Source organism: Epinephelus lanceolatus, chromosome 2 (genome assembly GCF_041903045.1).
Source record: "Epinephelus lanceolatus isolate andai-2023 chromosome 2, ASM4190304v1, whole genome shotgun sequence".
In the NCBI taxonomy this organism is placed as follows: domain Eukaryota; kingdom Metazoa; phylum Chordata; class Actinopteri; order Perciformes; family Serranidae; genus Epinephelus; species Epinephelus lanceolatus.
In genome coordinates, this window is record NC_135735.1 from 45,564,502 (window position 1) to 45,589,371 (window position 24,870).

General features: G+C 40.7%; 2 protein-coding genes across 3 annotated transcripts; one reads left to right on the forward strand and one right to left on the reverse strand.

The window, feature by feature from the left end:
* Positions 1-1,951: 1,951 nt before the first annotated feature.
* Positions 1,952-3,562, forward strand: il17a/f1 (interleukin 17a/f1). Its single transcript, XM_033629176.2, has 3 exons — positions 1,952-2,122; positions 2,800-3,014; positions 3,176-3,562. The coding sequence occupies exons 1-3, from the start codon at positions 2,090-2,092 to the stop codon at positions 3,420-3,422; spliced, it is 495 nt and encodes a 164-aa protein (XP_033485067.1). The 5' UTR covers positions 1,952-2,089; the 3' UTR covers positions 3,423-3,562.
* A 913-nt stretch (positions 3,563-4,475) lies between these two features.
* On the reverse strand, positions 4,476-12,573 carry LOC117258340 (stathmin-4-like). 2 transcript variants are annotated; one of them, XM_078162011.1, is made up of 7 exons: positions 12,489-12,573; positions 10,818-10,885; positions 10,590-10,685; positions 9,378-9,583; positions 8,353-8,517; positions 8,227-8,244; positions 4,476-6,218 (listed from the first exon to the last, which is right to left on the reverse strand). In XM_078162011.1, exons 2-7 carry the CDS (start codon positions 10,828-10,830, stop codon positions 6,210-6,212), a joined length of 507 nt encoding a protein of 168 aa, XP_078018137.1. In that variant the 5' UTR covers positions 10,831-10,885; positions 12,489-12,573; the 3' UTR covers positions 4,476-6,209. The 2 variants fall into 2 exon arrangements, with proteins under 2 accessions (XP_078018137.1, XP_033485055.1); XM_033629164.2 differs by having other exon boundaries at positions 9,378-9,586.
* Between the last annotated feature and the right edge of the window lie 12,297 nt (positions 12,574-24,870).

The window sequence follows — 24,870 nt, forward strand, 5'->3', positions numbered from 1 at the left end:
GAATTGCCAGCAACTTGTTTTTGCAACTGTAGCCAGTATCTCACTATCACTCTCCTCAGTCATACTTTAAAGAAGCTACAAATTATATTCAGCCACTAAATAAGCCTGAAAAGCTGGAATTCAGAATTGAAATACAGGTAATTGTTGCATAGAGATAATACACCATCTCATTTTGTTGGATTGGTGTGAACCAGCAGGTTTTTAGAATGTTGCAGAACAGTGTATTGCAAGTAGTTATTAGTTTCAACTCATCTCATTGCAAATCTTTGGTCTGAACTGGGCTTTACACACATGTGGGAGCTCAGTGGAGTGGAGGAAAGAAAGACAACAGTAGAGCCGGAGATAGCAGCACTGACAACTGACAACTGCCATTTAATCAATCAATCAATCAATCAATCAATCAATCAATTTTATTTATAAAGCCCAATATCACAAATCACAATTCGCATCACAGGGCTTTACAGCATACGACATCCCTCTGTCCTTATGACCCTCGCAGCGGATAAGGAAAAACTCCCAAAAAAAACCCTTTAACGGGGAAAAAAAACGGTAGAAACCTCAGGAAGAGCAACTGAGGAGGGATCCCTCTTCCAGGATGGACAGACGTGCAGTAGATGTCGTACAGAACAGATCAGCATAACAAATTAACAGTAATCCACATGACACAATGAGACAGAATGAGACAGAGAGAGAGAGAGAGAGAGAGAGAGAGAGAGAGAGAGAGAGAGATGCAGGTAATGACAGTAGGTTACAACAACATTATTGAAAGTAATAATAGTATAGTTATAGTTCTGGCTACTGTGGTACAATATGTTGAAAGTCTGTATTAATATCTGGCAGTGTACATGTGTGACAATAGTCATATGTGTATAATAACAGTAGAAGTATGACTGATGATAACAGCAGCAGCAGCAGCAGATAACATTTGAAAGGAGTGACTATTTCCATTTTGCATATATTTTGTAAAATTTTCTCTTCACCTACAACTCCTTAAACAGTTTGCTCAGTTATGAGCTTGAGAATTTTCAATTTACTTTCACTTTTAATTTCACATTATCAAAAGAGGCAAAAACTATGTGGACATCAGAAATTTCTCTACATATGTGATAGTGTAACGTGCTGGTGTCACAATGTTCATTAATGTGCTGCTCTAAGAGCCTCCACTCTTCTGGTTTCAGTCTTTCCACCAGATATTGAACCAGCTGCAGAGATTTGCTCCCATTTAGACACAAGAGCATCACTGATGAGATCTTGAAATCAGGCCTCTGTGTAGACCTGTCACCAAACTATTTCTTTTTGGAGCCAACTTTGTCATGTTCAAACAAAAGAAACTAACACAAACTGCTGACACAAAGATGGAAGAACATTAGTGTCTAAAATATTATTGTAGGTCATGTTATTATCTTGACTCAAACAAACCAAACAGAGCGAAGGCTTTGGTATGGCAACCTGGTATGGCAACCCGGTCTGCCAACGTTTTCTAAGAAAGTTTCCCAACAAAGTTTCCCGATGATGATGTTAGTCAGCTTTTTTGTGCACATATACATAACGTAAAGTTGGTTAGTTATGGTGGTTTTAAGGTAAGGCTTCACGCTGTGGAAGACAAGATGACCTAGAAAATCTGCTGCAACTTTTTTGTGCAGACTATTTGAACCACTGCACCCACTGTGAAAGTGGGTCGACCATCAGGCCTTGTCATGCAGTCAGGTCTGTGTGGTTTAGAGGGGAGGATCAAAGTCGCATAGATAGGGAAAGAAAAAAAATGAAGATGGTGACATCATCAGAGGAAGTGATGCTGATGAGGATAAATGTCAGAGCTGAACCCGACAACCAGCAGAACACCAGCAGACAAGGAGAGCAACACCTGTTCCTCCACAAACACCAGCAGAGGACACAGTTTAGGTCTGTACATCAGCAAGTACCATCTGACCTCCAGATTACAGCTCCTGGCCAGAACCTCCAGCAGAGCCTGAGGACCCTGAAGAGCAAGACACAGTGAAGACTGAAAGATCTGCAAAGAGACAAAAGTCCAAAAAGAACTAAAAAGGACAACAAAGACAATCAAAGCATAAGAGTCCAAACCGTCAGCATGTTTTTGACATCAAACTTCTCCAAAGTGAAGGTAAGAGTAGCTGGATTCTTCTTCCATTATATAATTTAAATCCATGCAAATCATTTTGTGTTCAGGATGACATCTGAAATTTTCAAAGCCAGAAATTTCAGTGCAAACAAATAAATTAGACAGTATGAAATGGATAATTGCATGAATAAGAAAATATAAACATGAGCCAATAAACTGTTAAATTAATTTTTAAAATTCAACTCAGTATGAAATGTTGTTTGATAGTTTTTAATTTTCATAGTAACAGTGTTCATTTTTAAATTAAAGATGCTGCATGGGGGCATGTTTGCTTAAGCCCTTCAAATGCTGTTAATTATTTTGTTTTTATTAGTTCAATCAAATCTATTTAATCATTATTTTCAAAATGCATATTGGGGGCATTTTATGCATTTACTAGAGAATAGAGAATAGAGAGATGACAAGAATCAAGGGAACAACATGGTACAAACTGTTTGATTTTATTAAGTATTTGATTATGTTATTATTATATTATGTTATTATATTTTATGTTTATGTTTTCCCATGTTGACCATTATGCGTTCAAAAAAGAAATGTGAAATGCTGAAAAAGGTTTAATAGCTTTGACATGTTATTTCTTACATTTTACATGCAATGTAATAAACAGATATTAAACTGTAAACTATGCCTGAAGGTTAATTTCTTGTCCTCTTCCTCAGGCTGTCTGTGTGGTGGCGATGGTCATGATGATGATGATGAAGGAAGCGGCAGCAAAACCAGCAGGTCATTCAAAACACTCAGTGAAGACACACAAGACGTCCTCTGATGGTGCAACGGTGGAAACGGTCCCCCTGCAGCTTGACCCCAACGCTTTGACTGCCTCCAAAAACATCAGGCCCCTGCAGAACTCCTCCATCTCCCCGTGGATATACAAGTATGGAAACACATACACACCAACACACACCTTGTTAAAACAAACACACATAGAAAACCCCACCATTTGTAAGCTAAAACTTAATTGGTCTTTAATAAGAGAATTTAAAAATAAAGTGATCTTTACACTTTTTTGTCCCTACTCTCTCTCTCCATCTTCAGCATCACCAGTGACGACTCTCTGTTCCCTCCGGTGTTGTCAGAGGCTCGCTGTTTGCTGCGCGGCTGTCTGGACTCAGAGGGCCAGGAAGACCTGAACCTTGAGTCCAGACCCATCATGCACCAGGTCCTGCTGCTGCGCCGTGTCAAACCGACAGGGGCGGAGCACAGTTACCACTACAGGCTGGAGACCCGCCTCATCGCTGTGGGCTGCACCTGCATCCGACCCATTGTCCAACACCAAGACTGAAGGACATCAGAGCTTCTGTATTGAAGAAAAGAATCAAAGTATAACTATTACTTTCTATCTCCTAATTATGAATTTATACATAAGAATTAAGAGATAGAAACTCATAGTTCACCCAGTAGCTCAAGTCAAATATTTGTACCTCTCATAATTATGACAAACTGTGTCATATCATAGTATACAATTATTATCACATACTAATAATACCTTTATTTTTACAGTACAACAACAAAAGTTACTAAATGCTTTCCCATAGATTCCAATTGCATAAATCAGAGTGGAAGATATGGATGAACAATAATAATTGATTGGGGATGTAATAAAAGAGTGGATTATATTTCCAAGTGCTTGGTAGATTTTAATCCTAAGAAGTGAAAGCTATAGTGTGAGTGAAGGAAGAGTTTATGATTCAAGACTGTGTAACAATAACTTCATTGGAAGAAAAGTTATATCTGGGAGTCATCTGCATAGAAACGGGAACTGATTGTCATGCTCTGAAATATTGAACCTAAGCCTAATATGTATATATACTGTGGCTGGAGGATGATAGGACAGAGAATAATAAAAGGACCAAGTACATATCCTTCAATATGATGATTTTAAGTCACAAGTATCTGATCTTCTGAAGTAATTATTTCCAGCTTTTTACCAGTGTATTCAGTTTGATTTGATGTAAGGTGAAAGTCTTCTTTTGAACATTTCTGTGTGTTGCCTACATGCTGCTCTGTGATGTGCCAGTTGTGGAATTAATCTGCCTCTTTCTTCCCCATTAATTTCTTTTCAATTTCTCTTTTTTTGTTTACATTTTTTTATTTGTCTCAAAACACAAAACTGGAGGAACTAGACAACTACACTCTGGAGCTGAAGTTTAACAGCAAGCAGATTATTAGTGGGTGTGTTTCATATATTATGTTCTATTTATAGCTTAAGTTTATTTAAATAACTATTTAAAATGTTTTTCAGCAGGTATTTATTGGTGATGTTATATTAATATTAATGTATTTATTCTAAGGCAGAATGTGGTACTGATTCAATAAAAAAAACTGAAAAAAGAAGCAAAGTGTCTTTGTTTTATTCTTGAATTTAAAATATAATGTGATTTCTGTACATTGTCATCATCATCATCATCATCGTCATCATCATCATCATCATCTCACCCTGACTCCTTTACATTGTCGTTGCCAGGGAAACACGCACAAGCAAACACACCACTGCAGCTGTAAACACTGTACACAATCGATTATCAGTTATTCACCAGTAAAATTCACACATCCGTATTAGCAGGGGGTTGGTATAATGATTGTTGAGCAGGGGGAAGTATCCTGTATTATGGCTAATGTAAGCCACATGAGCTACCTAGCTGTTTGTGGTCAATGTAAAATATTGTTCACTAGCATCAAAATTCAGCAGGATTCTCATTGTGCCAGTTGTCTTTTCATTCCAGTTTACACAGCAACAAATAACAGGAGTGTAGCTTTAAATGGTAGCATAAATGCTAGAATGCTAATTTTAGAGCACAGATTTTTTTCTTTACTCGTCTCAATCCAACATGCATTTTGACTCGAACTCTTCTTAGTTTGGTGAGTGTTTGATTTTGAACTTGTGTCTGTATTTTCTATGTTCTACGTGGCACTCTCTGTGTCAGGGATGGATTGACTTGGACTCATCTCAGTCTCTTGAGTGTATTCACTTGGACTTGTTTTGGTTTTGTGGACGTTTTTTCAACCAGACTTGTCAGACTCTAATTGGCGTTCTGGCTCCGGCTCTGGCTTGTCTCGGTGAAAGTTTCCACCTCACCTTCTCTTGTTTTGGCGGGGGGTTTCATTCGGACTTCATGGTCTCCTGGGTGTTTTGACTCATCTCTGTCTTATCAGCATTTTGACTTGGACTCTCAGTCTCAGACACTAATCTCACCTATAACAGTCTTTGTTCTTTTCATCTGAAGTCCAGTTGACGTCTTTTTACCTCTCCTGGTTTTGGTCATAGTTTGGGCTTGACTGCGTTGGGACGCGGTGTTGACTTAGTATGCTTTCCTACACCTGCCACAACATGTCTCTAAAGAGCCACATGTAACTGATCAAACCTTTCTTGTTGTCACACTGTTTTACAGTAAAAGCAGTGATATAAACAGTCCAGCAGATGGAGCTCTTTAACTCTGATCAGTAGCATATCCAGGTAGCAGAGACTTCAACATCATCAACCCTTCCAGCAGGTAGAGGCAGTTCAGCTTGTATCTTTTTGTGACAAATCATTTTGACATAGAAGCAGAAGACTCCAAGTGCCACTACTGCAGTCCAGCTGCTTCTTTTTCTGGACTCAGTTCCTTTGTAGTGATATTTCCTTCTGGTTAAGGCCCAGCTTCTGTTAGGATGATTTCAGGTTTGGTTGAGTTGGACTTTTCACACTTATCAGAAGACTTTGAATCCTTGATACATACACAGTCACACAAACATGAACACATTGGCACTGTTGGCATGGCAACAAAGCACAGTAAAACCCCTGTGAACCATCTAATGATGACTGAATATGCAGTGTCCTTCAGACGTTTTTTCTTGTTATAAAGAGTTTATCTCATTAGGAAGAGTCCTGGTTGTACAGAGGAGGTCGAGCGGTCGGACTCGCCTTTAGTCCTCCTCCTCCTCTTTTTCTTCTTCTCTCACTCTTTTCAGAGTCTCATCCTGTTAGTCTCCCATTTGGAGCAGTGCCAGGTTGCCGGCACACCAATCCTCAGCTCATCAGCCCTCCAAAATGGCTTCCAAGTAAAGTTCAGCTTGTGTTGTGATCAGGCCATCAAGACACCTGGAGGCAGAAGAAATGTGGTGGAGTTAGCACACTGGCAGAAAATCCAAAAAGTTTTTGATTCAGACACACTGTATAAGAATTATGCTTATTTCGGAGTTAAAGGGAGTTTTCAGATTGAGATTTGCTGTGAAAACAAACTTGAATACCAACAAAAGACAGAAGACAGAAAATGTGAGACTACCAAAATGATTATGTATAAATTGCTCACACACATTTTGCATCTATAGTAGTAAAGAAAAGGCTCACCAATGACAATTCTGTACTTTTTTTAGGATTATGATGCAGTTATCATGTTTATACTCAACAGAAAGAGAAAATTTATACACTTTAAAAGTTTTTCTTAGTTTGAGCTGTTTAGTCCTGATGAAAGGAAATCTCAAAGCGACAGCATACAAGGATATTAAACCAAAGAAAGCTTTTTATATGGTGGCAACACTTTGGGGAAGACTTTTTACTGTTTCAAAGCATATTGCAGATTGAGCCACAAATTTAAAGTAAAAGTTTGATATTTAGGGTTATTACTAACTTCCTTGATTTTCACGAGAAGATACCATCCTGATGTCAAAAAGCATTTGGTAGCTGTAACAAATTTGTTTTTGAATGACTTCCACAAACCAAGTATAACATGTTAATCAATGAGCTTTTCAGTGGCTGGTAGGTGGATTTTGTTACCTTTGGACAGAGCAAGGCTAGCTGTTTCCCTCTGTTTCCATTCATTATGCTAAGCTAAGCTAACCAGCTGCTGTCTGGAGCTTTATATCTACTGTGCAGACATGAGAATGGTATCAATCTGAACACTGAACTCTCAGCAAGAAAGCAAATAAGCATATTTCCCAAAAAATCAAAACTATAAAGAAATGAGACAAACATGGCTCTTCAGATTAGAAACATCTACAGATGATGCTGGTTTTCAGACTGGCAACATATCCCTGGGCTCAGAAATAAACTACAGTTTGCCAGCATATCTCAATCTCATCAAATTCTCTTTGGAAATGTTCAAGAATTTGTCTTCTACACATTTTCTCAAATGTCAGCCTGAAACATTTGGTAGTTTTTGTGGACATTTTGTCAGCAAAGACCAAAACCACAAGAGTCTGCATTACTATAAAGTAGCGTAACTTAAATGAAGGTTTAAATAAGTAGTTTGACATTTTGGAAAAAACACTTGTTTTCTTCTTCTAAGATTGAAACAAATGTTGTGTCAGTGTGTTAACTTGTTAGCTTAGCTTGGTTTAGCTTAGCTTAGCATAAAGAATGGAAGCAGGCGAAATAGCGAGCCTGGTCTTCTTAAGAAGTACACCACCACTTCTAAAGCTCACTAATCAACACATTGTATGTTGATTTAATCCGGACACAAATAGAAATGTAAAAGCAACAGTTTGTTGTAAGAGGGGAGTTATGTATTCGGACTATTCATTGACAAACAGCAGTATATCCATCTGCCCAGTACTTCTTTGTATCATCTCCAAAGTGCAAATTGCCAGATCCAGATGTTGAGGAGCTCAGGTTTTGGTTTTGGTGTCTGTAAAGACACTATGATACCAGACTGGGCAGCCTCACTGTGACAGAAAGACTTTAGGAAGCTGCTCACAGTCACAGTTTGTTCAACTCATGTAACCACAAACATACGTTTTTTTTACATTTCTGTTTGTGTACAAGTTAAACAAACAAGATACAATGTATTAACTGGTGATTTTTAGAGTTGCTGGTGGGTGTATTTATTTATTTTCTGACACTGGAAAAAGTCTTCCCCATATTTCGAATCTTAATGCTAAGCTAAGTTAACCATGTCCTGACTCTAGATCTGTACTTAACACACGGACATTAGATTGATATTGACCTGTTAACTCTATGCAATAAAACCCCAAAATGTCATACTTTTACTTTCACAGCGTTTTTCCAAGTTTTTTTTTGTTTATCTCTCTATGTGTTATTGCACCACTGTTTTCATATTTTGTATCAGTGCATCTACCCAGAATCCACTTCTCCTCCAGCTCATCCTCACCTCCACACTGTGCTTGTCCTGAAAGACACAAACACAAACTCTCTTTAGTGACTCATTCCTGTGAAACAGAATCTAGGTCACCTCAGTAAATGAGCAGTCAACTGATGATAAAACCTCTGTCCTCACCTCCTCCTGCAGTCGCTCCTGTGAGGCGTTCAGGTGCATCTGCAGCTGCTCCTTGACGGCGTCAGCGCGATGTTCCTGACGCTCTTTGGTCAGAGCTTTCTGAGCAACTTCACGCTCATGCTCCCTCCTCTCAGCCAGGTGCTTCAGCAGCTCCGCCTCCTGACACTATAGGGAAACAGAGGAAGATTTTACAGTGAGCTTCTTGTATGCGCATGTCAGATCAGTTTTTCTCAGTTTTTACAGAACAGAGGCCATTTCACTTTTTTTCTCTATTGTGTTGCTATGAGTCTGTTGAGCTTTAACACTAGTTTCTTGGTGGACTTGTTTTCTGGTAGTATAATTTCTGAATTGACCACTGAATGATGCTGCACCAGTTAAACTGTGCTCTGTGTTTGGTCGATTTAAAACAAACATCAAAAGACCTCGAAACACATTAGGTTGCAGACTTAAAGCTGACAATCAGAAAACTGGCTAAAAGAGAGTGCTTGAATTGAGTTGCTGAATTCCTTAGTTAATTATCACCCATAAAACTGTAAAATAACTTGTGGGGTTCCTCAGGGATCTGTTTTAGGGCCACTGCTTTTTTGTGAGTAGATTACTGAAATATTTGACAACCGTTGGATGGATTGCCTTGATATTTGTTTCAGATGTTCGTGTTCACCTCAAGATGTATTTGGATAATAACTTTTTTGTCCAATACATTTAAATAAGGACCAAATACATGCAGAACTAATGACATTCTCATAAGCCTAAGCTGTAGCTGCTAATGTAAGTGTGCTAACATGCTACAAGCTACTAAACATCAGAATGTTAGCATTATTGCTGTAAAAATGTTTGCATGCTGATGTTAGAATTTAACTTAAAGCACCATTGTGCCTATAAGTACAGCCACACAGAGCTGCTAGGTCTTAGTCTTGGTATATTAGCCAGTTGTTCAAATTAAAGGTGTCACTCTTAGTGAGAATGAGTGTGACCCAATAACAATTAAGAATCTGTTGAATGCTGTTGCCCTAATTTTAACACACCTTCCTCCTCTCCTGGGCGGCATCCAGCTTCTTCTGGATCTCCTCCAGTGAGGGTTTCTGGCGAGGCGGTGTGGTCGCCCTCAGCTCAGGGCCCCCGTCAAAGGTAGGCGGCTTCAGGATGACCTCGAAGGCCTGGCCACTCGCTCGCTTGTTCAGCTCGATCACCTCCATGTCCCGGATGTTGCACAGGTTCAAGTCCACTACACCTGCTGCAAGAAGAGCACAAGACCATAAAATGTCTACAAACTGACAGAGAATTTTTCTGCAGCAGGAAACAGTTTTTTGAATTTGAATAATGTCTGTGTGGGTTTGTTCTGGGTGCTCCAGTTTCCTCCTACATGCAGTCCAAAGAGAGGCTGGTTAGGACGGAAGATAATGGAGGTACTAGATCCTGGTATATAGAGTGTTCCAGGAATGTTGTTTTTCTGTAGGTCCACAAGCAAGTTAGCTTCGCTTGGGTTTCCTCGGCAAATGACATTTTTCTGTCAGATTTTGAATTATTGCAGCAAATGAGCTCAGTGGCAAACAAACATTTATGATACTTAAATGTTTTGTTCAGTAAGATAATCTTCTCAAATGAACACTACTTTTATGATTTTTGAATACTAAAATGCAATCACCAGAAGTAAAAAGCTAATGTTAGGCTATAAACAACATCTTCAACGTCACCACCACAACAAGGCTGTAAAGCTGTGTTCTGTGAGATGACATTCTGTAGTATCATTTAGCCACTTGTTAGCTATGTTAGCTATCACCTTTTATAAGATACATAAAAGCTTCAGAATTTACAAGTGGGTTATTTACCGACATAGTTTATGTCATAGAATAAAATATAATCTCATAAACTTGTATTAACCACAGACATTATTTTAGATATCTAGCCAAAAACCCATTCAAAAAACCCACTGACTTTGTGATGAGGGAATTGGAAGTGAAAATGCTAATGCTAATGCTCATTTCTGGGTTTTAAGACTCATTCCTGGAGCACTTTATTGGCGTATGTTCCAAATGATTCAGATTAGTTTTTTCACAGAAGACTTTTTCACTTGTCATTGCAGGAAAATCACAGATGAAACGAATAATTTTTATCTGTAATGAGGCGATATGTAATCAGTTACACATTCACATATCAGCTGTGAAAAAGGTCTACTCCACCTCACCACCCAACCCCACTGTGGAGACCAGATGATTAATTAAAAGAGTGCTACTAACCTTCATTCTTGTCAGCTGGGGTGTCCCTTGGTTGGGGAAGGATGCAGGAGCAGAAGAGAGACACCAGGGGGAGCTCTCGCATCTTCTCCCTGTATGCTGGAGAGGGAAAAAAAAGAAAAGCTGCAGCTCAGCCACAAATCTGTAGCCTACAGATTCAAATGAACAACACATCACATAATCAAGAAACAATATGAGGGAAAAAAACAGTCAGAAAATGCCTATAATTACCTGCTAGAGTCATTATGCTGCTGTTGCTGTTCTCTGTTGAAGACACTGTGGTGAGGTAGAGTCTGTTCCTGAGGAGAGACACAAAACTGACATTAAAGAAAATCCAGTAGAATCAGTTAAGTAGAATGACTGTGTGGTATCGAGGGTAACCTGCAGAGGAAACACTGAGCTCAAGCAAAGCTTCTCAGGCAATGACACACTTTAAGCATCTCATACAAGAAAGTGGGCTACTAGTGCAGGGAGGTATGGCAGAAAAGCAAAATTAAATGAAAGGGAAGACACTGAAAAAGAGGGAAAATATGAAACACATTAGGAGAAACAAAAGAAAGAAATAAAGTGGAAGAAAGAAAAGCTGCTGAGCTGAGTTAAAGCTGAGTTAAAGGTCACCTGGGAATGTTGCTTTTTTGTGTTTTGACATTTGTACTGCAGATACAGACAGATTCTTCTAGTAGCTTTTTTTTATGTTAATAAATGCTAAAAATGTATCTTACATTTATTTCATACGTCACAGGAGTTTTTGCACATCCCAGACGTCCTCTCAAAGCTTCTTTACAAAACTGAATCTCACTTTGATTTAAAGGTCAGATTTTGCCAGCTTGTTTCATGAGTTGAGTCATCCGTATGAATATCAGTATTAGCTGTTTTTGACATCAGGAGACTAAAATAATTCATCCAAAGTGTGAAGACTGAATCAGCAGCAAACACACGGCAGAAAACACTGCAGGAGGTCTCAGGTCATATATCAGCCTCCTGATCATCCAGTTGCTGCACAAACACTCAAACTGAGTCAGAGGAAGTTCAACAGCGTCATAAACCTTCACTTTACATGCTCATTTAGTGCATAAAAAGATGGAAATTCAGAGAAATATGATCTCACATATAAAACTGTTGATGTGCACAAACACTGGAGCTGCAGGTTAGGATGATTTTCTCTATTCATCTGTCAAACATCTTTTCCATTAATTGTTTAATCTCTGCAATGTCCAAAGTAAAGCCAAATATCTATGTTTAGCTGTCAAAATCAGTCTGAACAACAAAGACATTCAGATGAGAAACAGAGGAAAGCAGCAGATCTTCACTTTGGACAAACAGATTATATTTCTAGTAAAAAAAAACCCCTGAAAATTCTGTTTGCCACCTGTTTTAAAATTGATTATCATTCAAGGGTTAATGCAAACACAAAACTTTGTGTGTGTGTGTGTGTGTGTGTGTGTGTATGTATGTATGTGTGTGTGTGTGTGTGTGTGTGTGTGTGTGTGTGTGTACGTGTGTGTGTGTGTGGATGCAGGGATTAAGCGATGATGTCATTGTTGCCAGTATAGGGAAAGAGCATCACCTTCTGCAGAGAAGAGCGAGTCGAGCACGCAGCTTAAACACTAAACTGAACAAAAGAAGAAAAAAGGAAAGATGCAGCAAAGAAAGCAGCAGAGACAGAAACACAGAAAAGACTGAAATGACGAACAGAATCTGCAGATAATTAAAAGAATGAAGGAGCAAATCAGATGAGTGAAGCCTGCTTTTATCTATACACATATCTGTTCAAAAGAGGCTGCAGCCATCTGTGGTGCAAACATGCAGAAAGCTTTTGAAACTAACATAAAATCATCACAAATAAAGGAAGACATATGATGTATGTATGTGTAAGTGTGTATGGGTGCAGTGTGTACTCACCCTGCAGTGATGCTCGGTCTCTCTGTTCAGACTGAAGATCTGCAGCTCAGCAGCATCAGCACCAAACAGCAGCCTGCTACATGACATCACCCAGGAGTGATCTGATTGGCTAGCAAAGATACCGGGCTGTGATTGGTCCAGCAAGGCAAAAGGAGGATGGGGAGGAGGGGGAGGAGGACGGGCTGTAGAGCAGTGGAGGTTTATTTCAGAGGAATCCTTCTGATCACTGACAGAAAGCTTCTCATCCCAATCACAGTGACTTTAATGGATAATTCTGTTTTTTAAATACAAGGAATTGGACTTTTCAGTAGAAGTCATTATACTCACACACTGTGCTGAGAACTTTATGAGTCATACTGAGTAGCTGATAATTAAAATCAGACTGATGAGATCATGCTTTGCACACACACAGATGCCTTTGCAACAGCTGACTTGCTTGGTAACTGACAAAAACACCAGAAGAAGAACTTCTGCATTTTAACAATTCAGTTACAACAACAATAGTTTAGCGAGCATTAGTTAACTACACTCAGCTGTTTTGAGATCTGTCTGTCTCAACTGTCTCAATGTGTGTTACTGCAAAACAGATAACTAACTTTGCTGTCTAATCTCCACTCACATTAGAAACTTGTAGAAGGAAACACAGGCCTCCTAAACTGACCAATTACAGATCTTGTTGTCTCCACGTGGTGCTGGTCAGCTAGTTGTACAGGTTTTGTCACATTAACTTTTATGCAGTGTACTTTGTGTTGCATTTTATGCATGTTTTGTCCTAAAAATAAAGTTTGTCATTATTACTAACTCACAACTAACTCATTGTACTCCACAATATCACACACAGTAAGGGCCATCAACTGTCCTATAAGATGCTTTTGATCAAGCATTTCATAGGAAGACAGAAGCCCTGATCACCTGACATCCTCAGACAAATAACTCCCAAAATTCTGTTTATTTATTCATTTTTAAGATGGTTTTTTAAGGCATTTTTGCCTCTATGATCATAAAAGAAGAAGGAGAAGATTATACTTCATTAATCCCTGAGGAGAAATTCTATTTTTTTCCACTCCATTGTCATATAAACACAGGCTTGAAATACACACACATGCACAAGCAGGACCTATACATGCATTAAATTGAGACATGTCAGAGTGAGGGAGCTTGAGTGCCTTGCTCAATGGCACCTCTGCAGCGCTCCAGCTACCAGTCCACACCCTATACTTGGTTTGTACGAGGACTGGAACCGGCGACCCTGTTCCCAAGCCTAATGCCTGTGGACTGAGCTACTGCCGCCCCACTACAGCTGAAGACAGACAGGAAAGGTTGGAGAGAGAGGGGAGTGGCATGCAGTAAAGGGCCAAGGGTCAGCAGACACTTAAACAACCAAATTCAAAAATCTTGGGAAATGTCATGATACACAAGATATCTCAACTACCAACTGATGGAAGGATTCAGCCATAAACAAGTCACAGGCTTGAACAAAAAGACAAGAAATGAAATCCAACTGAAGATACTGTGCTGCAAATATTTTGACATTTGTACTGGTTTACTTTCAGGAGCTTTTACTTTCCTCACACTCTCCTGCAATCATTCCTTTCTATTATCTTTTTTTTTTTACTGTATAGTAATCGTATGAATTCACACAGACAGGTGGTCCTGACCTTTGACCTCTGTGAGGACATATACAGTAGTAAAGACAAGAATGTTTCACCAGACCAAAAAAAAATTTCAGGTTTTAGAAAACACACATACAGTAGGCCTACACTTTGTTGTTATGGAATTAAAATTGCAGGAAAACTTGTGAAACATGGAGATAAAACAAGAGCCAAATGTGGCTGGATCCAGCAGATCTGGTTTGATCTGGTTTGTTGGGTCGATGTGCTTCTGAGGAAATGTCAGCACTAAATTTAAAGGCTGACAATGAACCGTTACTCATCCTGACTGAACACTCATCTCACACACACACACTCAGATCTGTATTTGTGTATTAACGCCTCCATCTGTTGCTCTGGTTGACAGCCAAACTCCTCCGTCTCTTGCTCTTCATTCAGCACTCACAGCTCCACAGAAGCTGCAAATGTGATAATAATAAAAAGGTGCTGAAACTATAAAGCAACATTTTGGTTGCAGGCTTTGGTTCAGTGCTGTTAGTGTGTGTTTACCACCTTTATTCTGGAGGTCCTCAGGTGCCCACTGGGTTCCTGTTGATCAGGACCTAAAGTTGAGCTGGTTTGTTACGTGTTGGAGCATCATGCTGTTTGGCTCCAACATATTTTGTATTTTAGAAAATGCATCTCTGCAGATCAGGGTAAGGTGACCTTCAGATAAAGCACACATTACATTAACATCTTCACATCTGTCTCTTTGCATTACATGAAAGCACATCTTTTAGACTATTATCTCTGTACATTGCATATATTCTATGTTAGCTTCATACTGTGAACATTTGCACATCCCCTGGACAACATTTTGCACATTTCTGCACAAAAACTATAACTTCTTAAACTGCTTAACAGTGCTTTCATTTTTATTGCAAATTTTCTTTCTAATTCTTTATGTATGTTTCTTGACTTTTCTTGTCCTTTGTTTACTGCAATGCATAACTACACCAAAGCAATTTCCTTGTGAATTCCATCTGAAAACCTGCTTGGGAATAAAGGGTATTCATATTCTGAGGTAGCATCAAATTCTTCAGAAAGGCTCAGAGTTAATATTTGCATGCATTCTCTAAATTTGGGGAACATTGCACAGTGTCTGCAAGAGTTTTAATCAGAAGACAAGAGTTCAGAAAACTGCAGAAAAAAATGATTTTTTCTTAAGTTCACTGAAGTCTGATTTGTATGAAGATGAACTTTGTATGAGTGAGCTGAGGAGAGTGTAAAAAAATATATATATCGGAGGAAAGATTATTCTGGCAAAAATGAGCTTAGGTTATCAACAGTATCAGTATTGTATTTTACCAGCACTACCTGTGCCATAGTTTCCTAAACAAACAAGAAGGAGCTCCTCAGAGAAGACTGAAAAATAAAACTGTATCTTTCTAAAGGTCAGAGGTCACACCACAGATGGACAGTGACACTGCAGGATGATTCTTCATGTGAACTCTGCACTTTGTTTAAATGACTTCAGCTTCATCACAGCTGAACATCTCTACGTGTGCAGCATGACTGACAGAGGCCAGCAGGAGACTACAGCTCCCATCATGCACCACAGCAGAACACAGTGTTCTCACACACTGTTCTTCCTCTTCTCCTCACACTAAAGCAGATGATGTAATGCAGCTGCAGTGTGTGTGTGTGTGTGTGTTTGTGCATGTGTTATTGTACTAGCATCACTGTGAGGACCAGTTTCGGTTTAACACCTCAGAGACAATTTGGATGCTGAGCAGCTGTTTGTGGGTTATAGAGGATTTTAGGTTACGTGTGCTTCTGCAAAGGTTCAGATTTGTGTGAATTTGTTTGTGTGTGTATGTGTGTGTGTGTGTGTGTGTGTGTGTAGGTGGCAAGGTGAGCGAGTGACTGCAGCAGCAAGGAGAGAGAGAAACCTCCACATCCCAACTGATGATGTCACCCGCAGCCAATCAGCTCAGAGCTCTCAGAGCTACACTGTCAGGATGTGTGTGTGTGTGTGTGTGTGTGTGTGTGTGTGCATGTGTGGGTGTGTGCGTACGTGTGTGTGTGTGTGTGTGTAGGAGAGACTCTAAAGTCAAATCAGGATTCAGCAGAAAAAAACAAAACAACACATCTGCAGCACTTTTTTTTTGCAGAGCTGCATGCAGCATACAGGACAGAGTTGTTTACAGTACAATAGAATAGTACAGAATAAAAATGAATGAAATAGAATACAATATAATACAGTACATCAGAAAATAATAAAATAAAATAGAACATAAAATAAAATGATACAAATACAAAATACAAAATGAAACAGAGATGTGATACAAACACAGGGGGCGGGGCTCTGGCTCTGCAGGCTGCTTTCGAGGACAAACAGCAGCAGACTAACTGGAAGCAATGACATCACCTCTGAGTCCTGACGATGATGTCACAGTCAATGAGGTCACTGCACTGCACTCAACACACAGTGATGTCATGACAATGTGACAGATTACAGAGAAAGTAAGAAGAAAGGATGAGTCATGTAGCTGATAATCGAGGCTGAGGTGAGACTAATCAGACACAAAGAAAAATCTGAGGTGTGTGTGTGTGTGTGTGTTTGTGATGATACTGAAGGGAGAGATGTTGCTGCTTTGTTAAAATATCTCACATTTTTTGTTATTTGAGTAACACAGAGGATGATCAACACTGTGATCTTTCTGCAATCATCTCATTATAACTTTGGTATAGTAGATAATTTTGTGCCCCGAGTTTAGACTTCCAGGCAGCACTGCCTTAAGGCCCTGACACACCAAGCCGACGGTCGGCCGTCAACCAAAGTCGGGCCGTCGGTGAGCGTCTGTCGGCCTAGTTTTTGCGGTGTGTCCTGCACCGTCGGCACTTCGGCGTTGGCGGTGGTGGCTTTTTGGCCGATTGAGCATGTTGAATCGGCGGCGGAGCTTGTCGGTGAGAGAGATCACTGTGAATGGCTGTTCAGGTTTTATTTCCTCGCCCCTGTAATGAGTGAATCTGCCTGTAGTGAAACTGGGGCTAACCGGTGCTTCCTCCTCAGGCTCCACTTCACTCAGCTGCCCACAGACCCGCAGGGTCATCCCTGTGTTTCCCGGGTTCTATGTTCCCCACTTAACCTTGCAAAAAAATTTGTATGTTCCCCGCTTACACAAAAAGGGTTCTATGTTTCCCGCTTGGTTGAGTGGGGAACATAGAACCTTTTTTGTGTAAGCGGGGAACACCGGAGCACCGAGCCCTGGTTTGTTTTTCAGGTTAAAGTGAGATGAAGTAGAGGGTTTATTGGGCAGCTGAGTGAAGGGGTCCATGTCATTGGTCCGACAGTCCATTAGTCCGACATCCCATTAGTCCGACGGTCCGCGGTGCTGAACAGCTCCCGGCGGGCATATTTCTGCCTTGATGGTGCGCTGCGACCGGCTCTGGGCCAGCTGGGAAAGGCTCACGGCTTATGTGTTTGTCACTTTCTTTTTCATTTTAACCCACACCATGATCTTTTCCTGACCCTAACCAAGTGGTTTTTGTGCCTAAACCTAACCAGACCTTAACCACAGGGCATCATGATGATTTCGGAATGGACTTCGGAACAATGGGTTTAATATGGTCGGAACAATGAGATGTCGGACCAATGGGATGTCGGACCAATGGGCAGTTCCCGAGTGAAGTGGAGCCTGCGGAGGAAACACCAGGACCGCCTGGATGTAATAGTCCGTGGAGATGCTGCGGTGCTCGGCTGCACAGATAGGAAACCCCTCGGCTGTTCTCTCTCACGCAGGTGCAGAACGTACATGCTACTTGGCCGTCGGATGTAGTCCGTGTAGTGTGTTCAAATGCAACTGACACAGGGCGACGTGAGGCGACGTAGACGATGCAACAGTTGGCTAGTTCACCGCTAGTTCTTTCTTGTCAGTTCTTTGATGTCAGTTTGGTGTGTCATCACCTTTACACTGCACCTGCTTGCGGCAGAAACTTATTGTGAACTCTAATGTGTCGGCTAGTAGGAATTACTCTGCAGTTTGTCATCACCCACATGAGACCTGTGAAGCTCAGTGCTTTCAGCTGCAATGCTGCTTGACAAAATGTTCAGTCAGGTTAATAAAAATGCACACTTTGGCACTGACCGTGACTATAGGGACAGAGACATTTAATAGCCGGGGGTTGGGGAGCTGTGGCTGGGGCCTTGGCACTACTCAGCTCGGATGGCAAAGGGGCAAAGTGGCAGAGACTGCAATGACAGCAGAGAGACAAGACAGGTTTAAATATTGTTCAGCTAAGATGATCATTGGATGATAGAAAACCCCTTAAACCAATCTCAAAGATGGAATAACGTGAGCTTGCTCCTGTTGTGTGAGGCGGCAACCACAGTCCAACCCGACCGCCACTGATGTGCCTCTGAGCAAGACTTACTGCTCCAGTTGAGTCTACAGCCTCCAGGTGTGAATGTGTGTAACTGTGTCAGAGTGAACAGAGCGTTTATTATGATTTGATCAAAAGGTCCACATTCTATGAGCTGCAGAAATAAATCTGGACTGAAAGATTCATGTAACTGCCAGTTTAAACCAGTTGAAACAAGTTTACCTGTGTGTGTGTGTGTGTGTGTGTGTGTGTGTGTGTGTGTGTCTGCTCAGCCCCAGAATGAATGAGCAGCCTGACTCTCAGCCAGCAGTCGTGTGTTTTATTCGTGTCAGTGAGGCGTCGTGACTCTCAGCGTTTCTGTTTCTGGTCGTGTCTGCAGCCCACTGAGGAGGAGAAGAGAGAGAGGGGAGGGGACAAGAGAGAGAAAGGAGGGGAGGGGGGGCGAGTGAGCCGCAGGCAGAGGAGGAGAGGGAGAGAAAGAGAACAGACAACAGTGTAGGCTGAATGTCAGCGGAGGTGAGTCACTGCTGCTGCAGGCGGAGGCTTCCAGAAACTCACCTGAGAGAAAGACAGGCAGGCAAGCAGGCAGGCAGACAGACAGACAGGCAGGCAGACATGCCACCAAACCTTGATTCAAAACCAACAGTGCTCCCTTGTCTTCCAGAAATGTCCAAATCTGCTACCAGACTAGACTTCAGCTACCAGCACATTTTGTGTGTAGACTTTTGCACACTGAAACACTTTTTTGCACAGTGAGTGTGTTTCCTAATGTTTGATGTTTTGATTAAAATCAAAGTTTATATATACTTACAAACAATATATTTACACTTAATTTATAAAGTTAAAGTTTACAAAAGTCATTCTTACCCTCCATCATTTCAAACTCTTCAGTGCACATTGCACGTTTTTTCGAGAACCTTTTTGAGGAAATGACTGTTGCAGTCTGTTTTGATGAGAATTAGGCCACTGACGATGATTACAACTCAATAATGAACAAATGTGGTGTGACACACAGCAGAGACTGTTTTGCCTGAGACACCTGAGGAAATTCCAGGTATCCCTTCAAATACTGAGGAATTTCTATTCCTGCACCATCGAGAGTGTCCTGACAGGAAACATCACTGCCTGGTATGGAAACAGCACTGAACACAAAGAGTGGTTCTTTCAGCTGAACAAACCAAATGCACTGCTCTACTCTCCATAAAGGATGTTTAAACCAGGTGCTGCAAAAACAAGGCCAGGGAAATCATTAAAGATCCCAAGCACCTGGATAACAGCCCTATTCCCCGCTGTGGTCAGGAAGAACTTCTACCCTCAGGCCACAAGGATCATAAATAAAGACCCTGCCTAAAACACCCCAATCAATCATTTTTTTCAGTCAATCAATTTTATTTATAAAGCCCAATATCACAAATCACAATTTGCCTCACAGGCCTTTACAGCATACGACATCCCTCTGTCCTTAGGACCCTCACAGCGGTTAAGGAAAAACTCCCCAAAAAACACTTTAACGGGGGAAACAAACGGTAGAAACCTCAGGAAGAGCAACTGAGGAGGGATCCCTCTTCCAGGATAGACAGACGTGCAATAGATGTTGTACAGAACAGATCAACATAATAAATTAACAGTAATCCGCATGACACGAGACAGAGAGACAGACAGAGACAGAGGGAGAGACAGAGAGAGAGAGAGATGCAGGACAGACGGTAATGCTTACAACAACATTAATGAATATACCCCATAGACTTTTATTATTATGAAACTGTTTTCATTTGTTTTTTGCAAAACTCTTAATTTGCAAAGTAACTAAAGCAGTTGAATGTCATGGAGTAGAAGTATGAAGTAGGAACATACAAATTGATGGAACAGATGGACTGCATTTCACTGAAATTACGTTCTTGTGATTTTGTGTGACAAATAAATAAATAAATTAAATCGATTGATTGTACAGCACAATGTTGTGATGCATGATGCATCACCTACTTTAAACAGTTTTCATTTCTCATTGTTATGTAACATTTTGAGCCCAAATATAGTGTGAAGACATTTTGTGTGAAGACTTTTGTTGAAACTCTGAACTCCATTCTGCCATGGATCTGGCTTTGTGCAGGGAGACACTGTCATGCTGAAAAACATAATTGTCTAAAATATTACTGTATGTAATATTAACATTTCACTTCACTGGAACTACAACAGACCAAGACAGCCAACTGTCCTGTGGAAGTTGGCTGCAGAGGGTTTGTGGGTGCATCCACCCAGAGCTTCTTGAGGAGCGTGGGAGTGACTGGTCCCAAACTCAAAAAGGCACTCAAAATTGAGGAGGAGGCAGAACAGGGGAGCTTCTGGCCTTGGCTCCGAAGGACGGACCTGGCATGGGAAGGCAAAGGTCCTGGGGTTAGCTACAAGGGGCGGTCGGGAGACATCTCTGCCATTGCACTACCACCATGAGATGTCCAAGATTAATATGGTGAAACATCAAAGAAGGAAGGTATCAGGCTGACAACCCTGAAGCAGCCCCAAGGGCCTGTTGGAGGTGCAATAGGCAGCAATGTCTAGCAGGTAGCCCTTTATCTGTGCTTCCATCAATTACAAGTTAAAGTCCTGCATTGAAAATATGAAAAGTTAAAAGTTGGTCAAAATTTCTTTTACTGTGAATATTTAAGTGCTGCCTAAACAGCTGCCTAGCACTCTGGAAACTAAAATAACAGATGGAGAAGGCTATAAGAAGATAGCAAAGTGTTTTCAGATAGCTAGCTGCTTCCTCAGTTCATAACGTAATTAAGAAAGTTAACAGGATCTGTGGAGGTCAAGTTGAGGTCTGGAAGACTAAGAAAACTTTCTGAGAGAGCTGCTTGTATGATTATTAGAAAGACAAATCAAACCCCCCGTTTGACTGCAAAAGACCTGCAAGAAGATTTATCAGACTCTGGAGTGGTGGTGCACTGTTCTACTGTGCAGCGACACCTGTACAAATATGACCTTCATGGAAGAGTCATCAGAAGAAAACCTTTTGTGTGTCTTCACCACAAATTTCAGTGTCAGAAGTTTGCAAAGGGACATCTAAAGAAGGAGTTAAATAGACCTTTTTGATGCAATGAACAAAAGTATGTTTGGAGAAAAAGGGTGCAGAATTTCATCTCACAGATTCCTTCAAATTCTGCAGGCAAACATCACACCATCTGTAAAAAAAAAAAAAAAAAAAAGCTGAAGATGAAGAGTGGATGGCTTCTACAACAGGACAATGATCCTTCCTAACCACACCTCGAAATCCACAATGGACTACCTCAAGGGGCACAAGCTGAAGGTGTTGCTATGGCCTTCACAGTCCCCCAATCTGCTGATTATTTTCTCCATTGATCAATTGATTATTTGCTTTGCAAAAGCAATGAAAACAGTGATAAACGGTGTCACAATGACCCAGAGCCCAAAGTGACGCCTTTACAATGTTTTGTCCAACTAAGAGTCCAGACCGCAACATGATTATTAATACATTACAACTGCTTATATTATTCAAAGGAGAAGCAAAACTTAATATTTGTGCAGCTGGAACCATAAAATGTTTTTGCATGGAAAATATTTCAACCATAAAAATAGTTTACAATTAATTTTCTGTCAGTCAACTGATTGGTGGACTAATTGTTTCAGCTGGACTTGTATAAAACATTGGGTAGCTTGATTTATAACAAAACATATTTAATAAACTTTTCATTTGTTTTTTGCAAAACTCTTAATTTGCAAAGTAACTAAAGCAGTTGAATGTCATGTAGAAGTATGAAGTAGCATTAAGAAATACTCAAGTACCTCAAGTTTGTACTTAAGTAATATACTTTATGTAGTAAATGTTCTCTTAATCTTTCACCACTCTTTTTAAAAGAGTGGAGAGTGACTCAGCCGCTCTTCAGTCCGACCACGCTGCCGGATTTCAGCGAGTGTGTAGGCGAGAGCGTGTTGGCAGAGTGTTGGCAGATGGTCGGCAGGCGGAGAATTAGAATCCATTCACAGAGCTCAGACATGAATGAAGACAAACACAATCGCAGCTTCTGTCAGGAGCCGCACTCAGCAGAGACAGATTAATACCACACTGATCAGAGACATCAGAGAACAAAGCAGACAACTCTGGATGCTCTTTTGATCAAAACATGGTGCATTTAATAAAGCAAGCAGTGTGTGGGAGTTTCTCTTTTAGCCTACTCTCGCTTATATAAAGGGAGTGGACAAAACAACAGAAACACTTGGCAGTTAAACACAATACAGTTCAGCAGTACCACAGACTAAATCCTCCACAGTGATCCCACAGTTGAATCAACACCAAACAGAACCTACATGAAAAAGGATTTATTGCAGGACTGTTTGTGATGAGACTGCCACAGTATAAGATAGTTGTTCCTAATAAACTGCACACTGATGGACAAAATAAGAAAAAGGATCATGCAACTTTTGCAGCCACTTGCACTTTGCAACCTGCACAGTTGAGACAAAAAAAACCCCTGTAATTCTCAAAGCACCCGCAAAGGGTGAAATGCACCCATACCTGTGCTGCCACTGCAAATACCATCCCAATGCTCCTCTGCTATTTGCCATAAATTGCCCCCTTTATATGCAAATGAGCCTCACTGCAAAAACAGTCCAACTCACAAAGATTAGTCAGTGTTGTCATGCCAGCTCTGGACCGCCCTCCGGTCGCTGGCTGCAGTACATGTCATTAACCCTGCCCCCTCCATGCTAGCAGATGGAATGTTGGCAAAAAGGTCAGGCATGTCCAAAGTCTGGCCCGGGGGCCAATTGTGGCCCGCAGACCAATTTCAATTTGCCCTCAGCTTGACTCTCAAAATATACCATATGTGGCCCTTTACACTAGAACAGTTAATAGAGCAAGATCACTTCGCATTTTCACCCTTCACCTTACAATGATAGGACTATTATACAGTTTGTAGACAGGCATCACGTAGTAATAGTTCATTAAAAGATAAAAGTGGCTGCATTTGTCTCACTTTAAAAAAAAAAACAAACAAACAAAAAAAAAAAACATTTGATGCAAGAATCAGTTGGCCCCCAGGTATTTTCACGTTGTTTTATCTGGCCCCCATTCAAAAAAGTTTGGACACCCCTGCTGTAGGTAGTTCTTATCCCATTGATCTGTGTTCAAGTATTTGTTTTTCTGATATGTTTTGTTTTGTTAATTAGTTATTTGATGCTATGAAAATAGGGGTTTGACATCATGATTGATAGCTGTGTGTGCCAATCAGTGTGCTTGCGATCAATGGCACTGCTCGTGATTGGTCGGATGGGTGTATGTACGCAAACATCACACCGCAGAGATTGCTATTACTGTATGGTGACTCTCAGTGCTTCTCAAACTGAATGATGCTTCCTTGGTAGAATGCGTCCTTTCAAGTTGGGTCCTACAGAGGCGAGGCAAGACTCCTTCCTTGCACACAAGTGAACACATATTGGAACAGGCTAGCAAGCGCTCAGGTGTATGTCACTGAAGAAGCCCCGCCTTCAATTCTGGCAAATCATGCGCAAAGAATTGTGGGTCCTAGGAAGAATTTGAAAGATCCTTGACATTGGAAGAGTCCTTTGGCAGGATTCGATAACGTAGCCTCCTTGAAATTCAGCTGGTTAAGGATCCTTCCTTGACTTTGAGAAGCACCATCTGGTTCCACGTTGTCACCTGTGCAATATGGCAGTGGCTGTATACAGGACATTTTGGCTTCATTTTTGTGCAGTGGCATTATATGGGGATGCATTGTCCATCTTTATGTACAGACTAGTCTGCAATATTTCATTTTCTTTTCTCTCTGCAATTGTTCTGCCTACTGTGTTCTTGGTGCAAAGGCAACACTTAGAGTTTGTTGCACGATTAACTGCCATCAGATACAATACATCATCAATACAGCTAATGAGGGAATCTTTAGGGAGAATATTTTTCGTCCCTCCATCAGAGCTCTGCACACTAGGAGAATCTCTGACAAGAGTTACCTAAGCTTTCCTGAGCTGCAGCAGCTTTTCATAAATCCTTAACTACTTTCTTTCAAACTGGTAAATTACTAAACCAGGTCACACTATTAAATGTCTCAGTAAAACCTTAAGTAGTGTGTGGGTTGGTTGCTAGGAAATGTCGTCCAATCGAGCATCACTGTAGCATCACAAGCTAGGATAACTTCCAAAACCTAGAGTTTTAGAGGCTTAAAGATACAGTGCATTCACAAAGTATTAAGAACCTTTTACTTTTCACATTTTGTGATGTTCCAGCCTTATGCCAAAATCAGTCTGCACTCAGTTCCCCACATAATGAAAACTGAATGTTTCTAAAAATGAAGAAACTGAACAATTGCATTAACAGTATTCAGACCATTTACTCAGTATTTAGTCAAAGCACCTGTGGCAGCAATCAGTGCCTCATG

What these genes read in the sequence shown, in the direction of transcription:
- LOC117258340 (XM_033629164.2), bottom strand. An exon ending in CCCAGCTGACAAGAATGAAG is followed by an intron (nt 9,587 to 10,589) that starts GTTAGTAGCACT and finishes CTCTTCTTGCAG; the next exon opens with CAGGTGTAGTGGACTTGAAC. An exon ending in CCGCCCAGGAGAGGAGGAAG is followed by an intron (nt 8,518 to 9,377) that starts GTGTGTTAAAAT and finishes GTTTCCCTATAG; the next exon opens with TGTCAGGAGGCGGAGCTGCT.
- il17a/f1 (XM_033629176.2), top strand. Translation starts at nt 2,090, where the DNA reads ATGTTTTTGACATCAAACTTCTCCAAAGTGAAG. An exon ending in CAAACTTCTCCAAAGTGAAG is followed by an intron (nt 2,123 to 2,799) that starts GTAAGAGTAGCT and finishes CCTCTTCCTCAG; the next exon opens with GCTGTCTGTGTGGTGGCGAT. An exon ending in ATCTCCCCGTGGATATACAA is followed by an intron (nt 3,015 to 3,175) that starts GTATGGAAACAC and finishes CTCCATCTTCAG; the next exon opens with CATCACCAGTGACGACTCTC.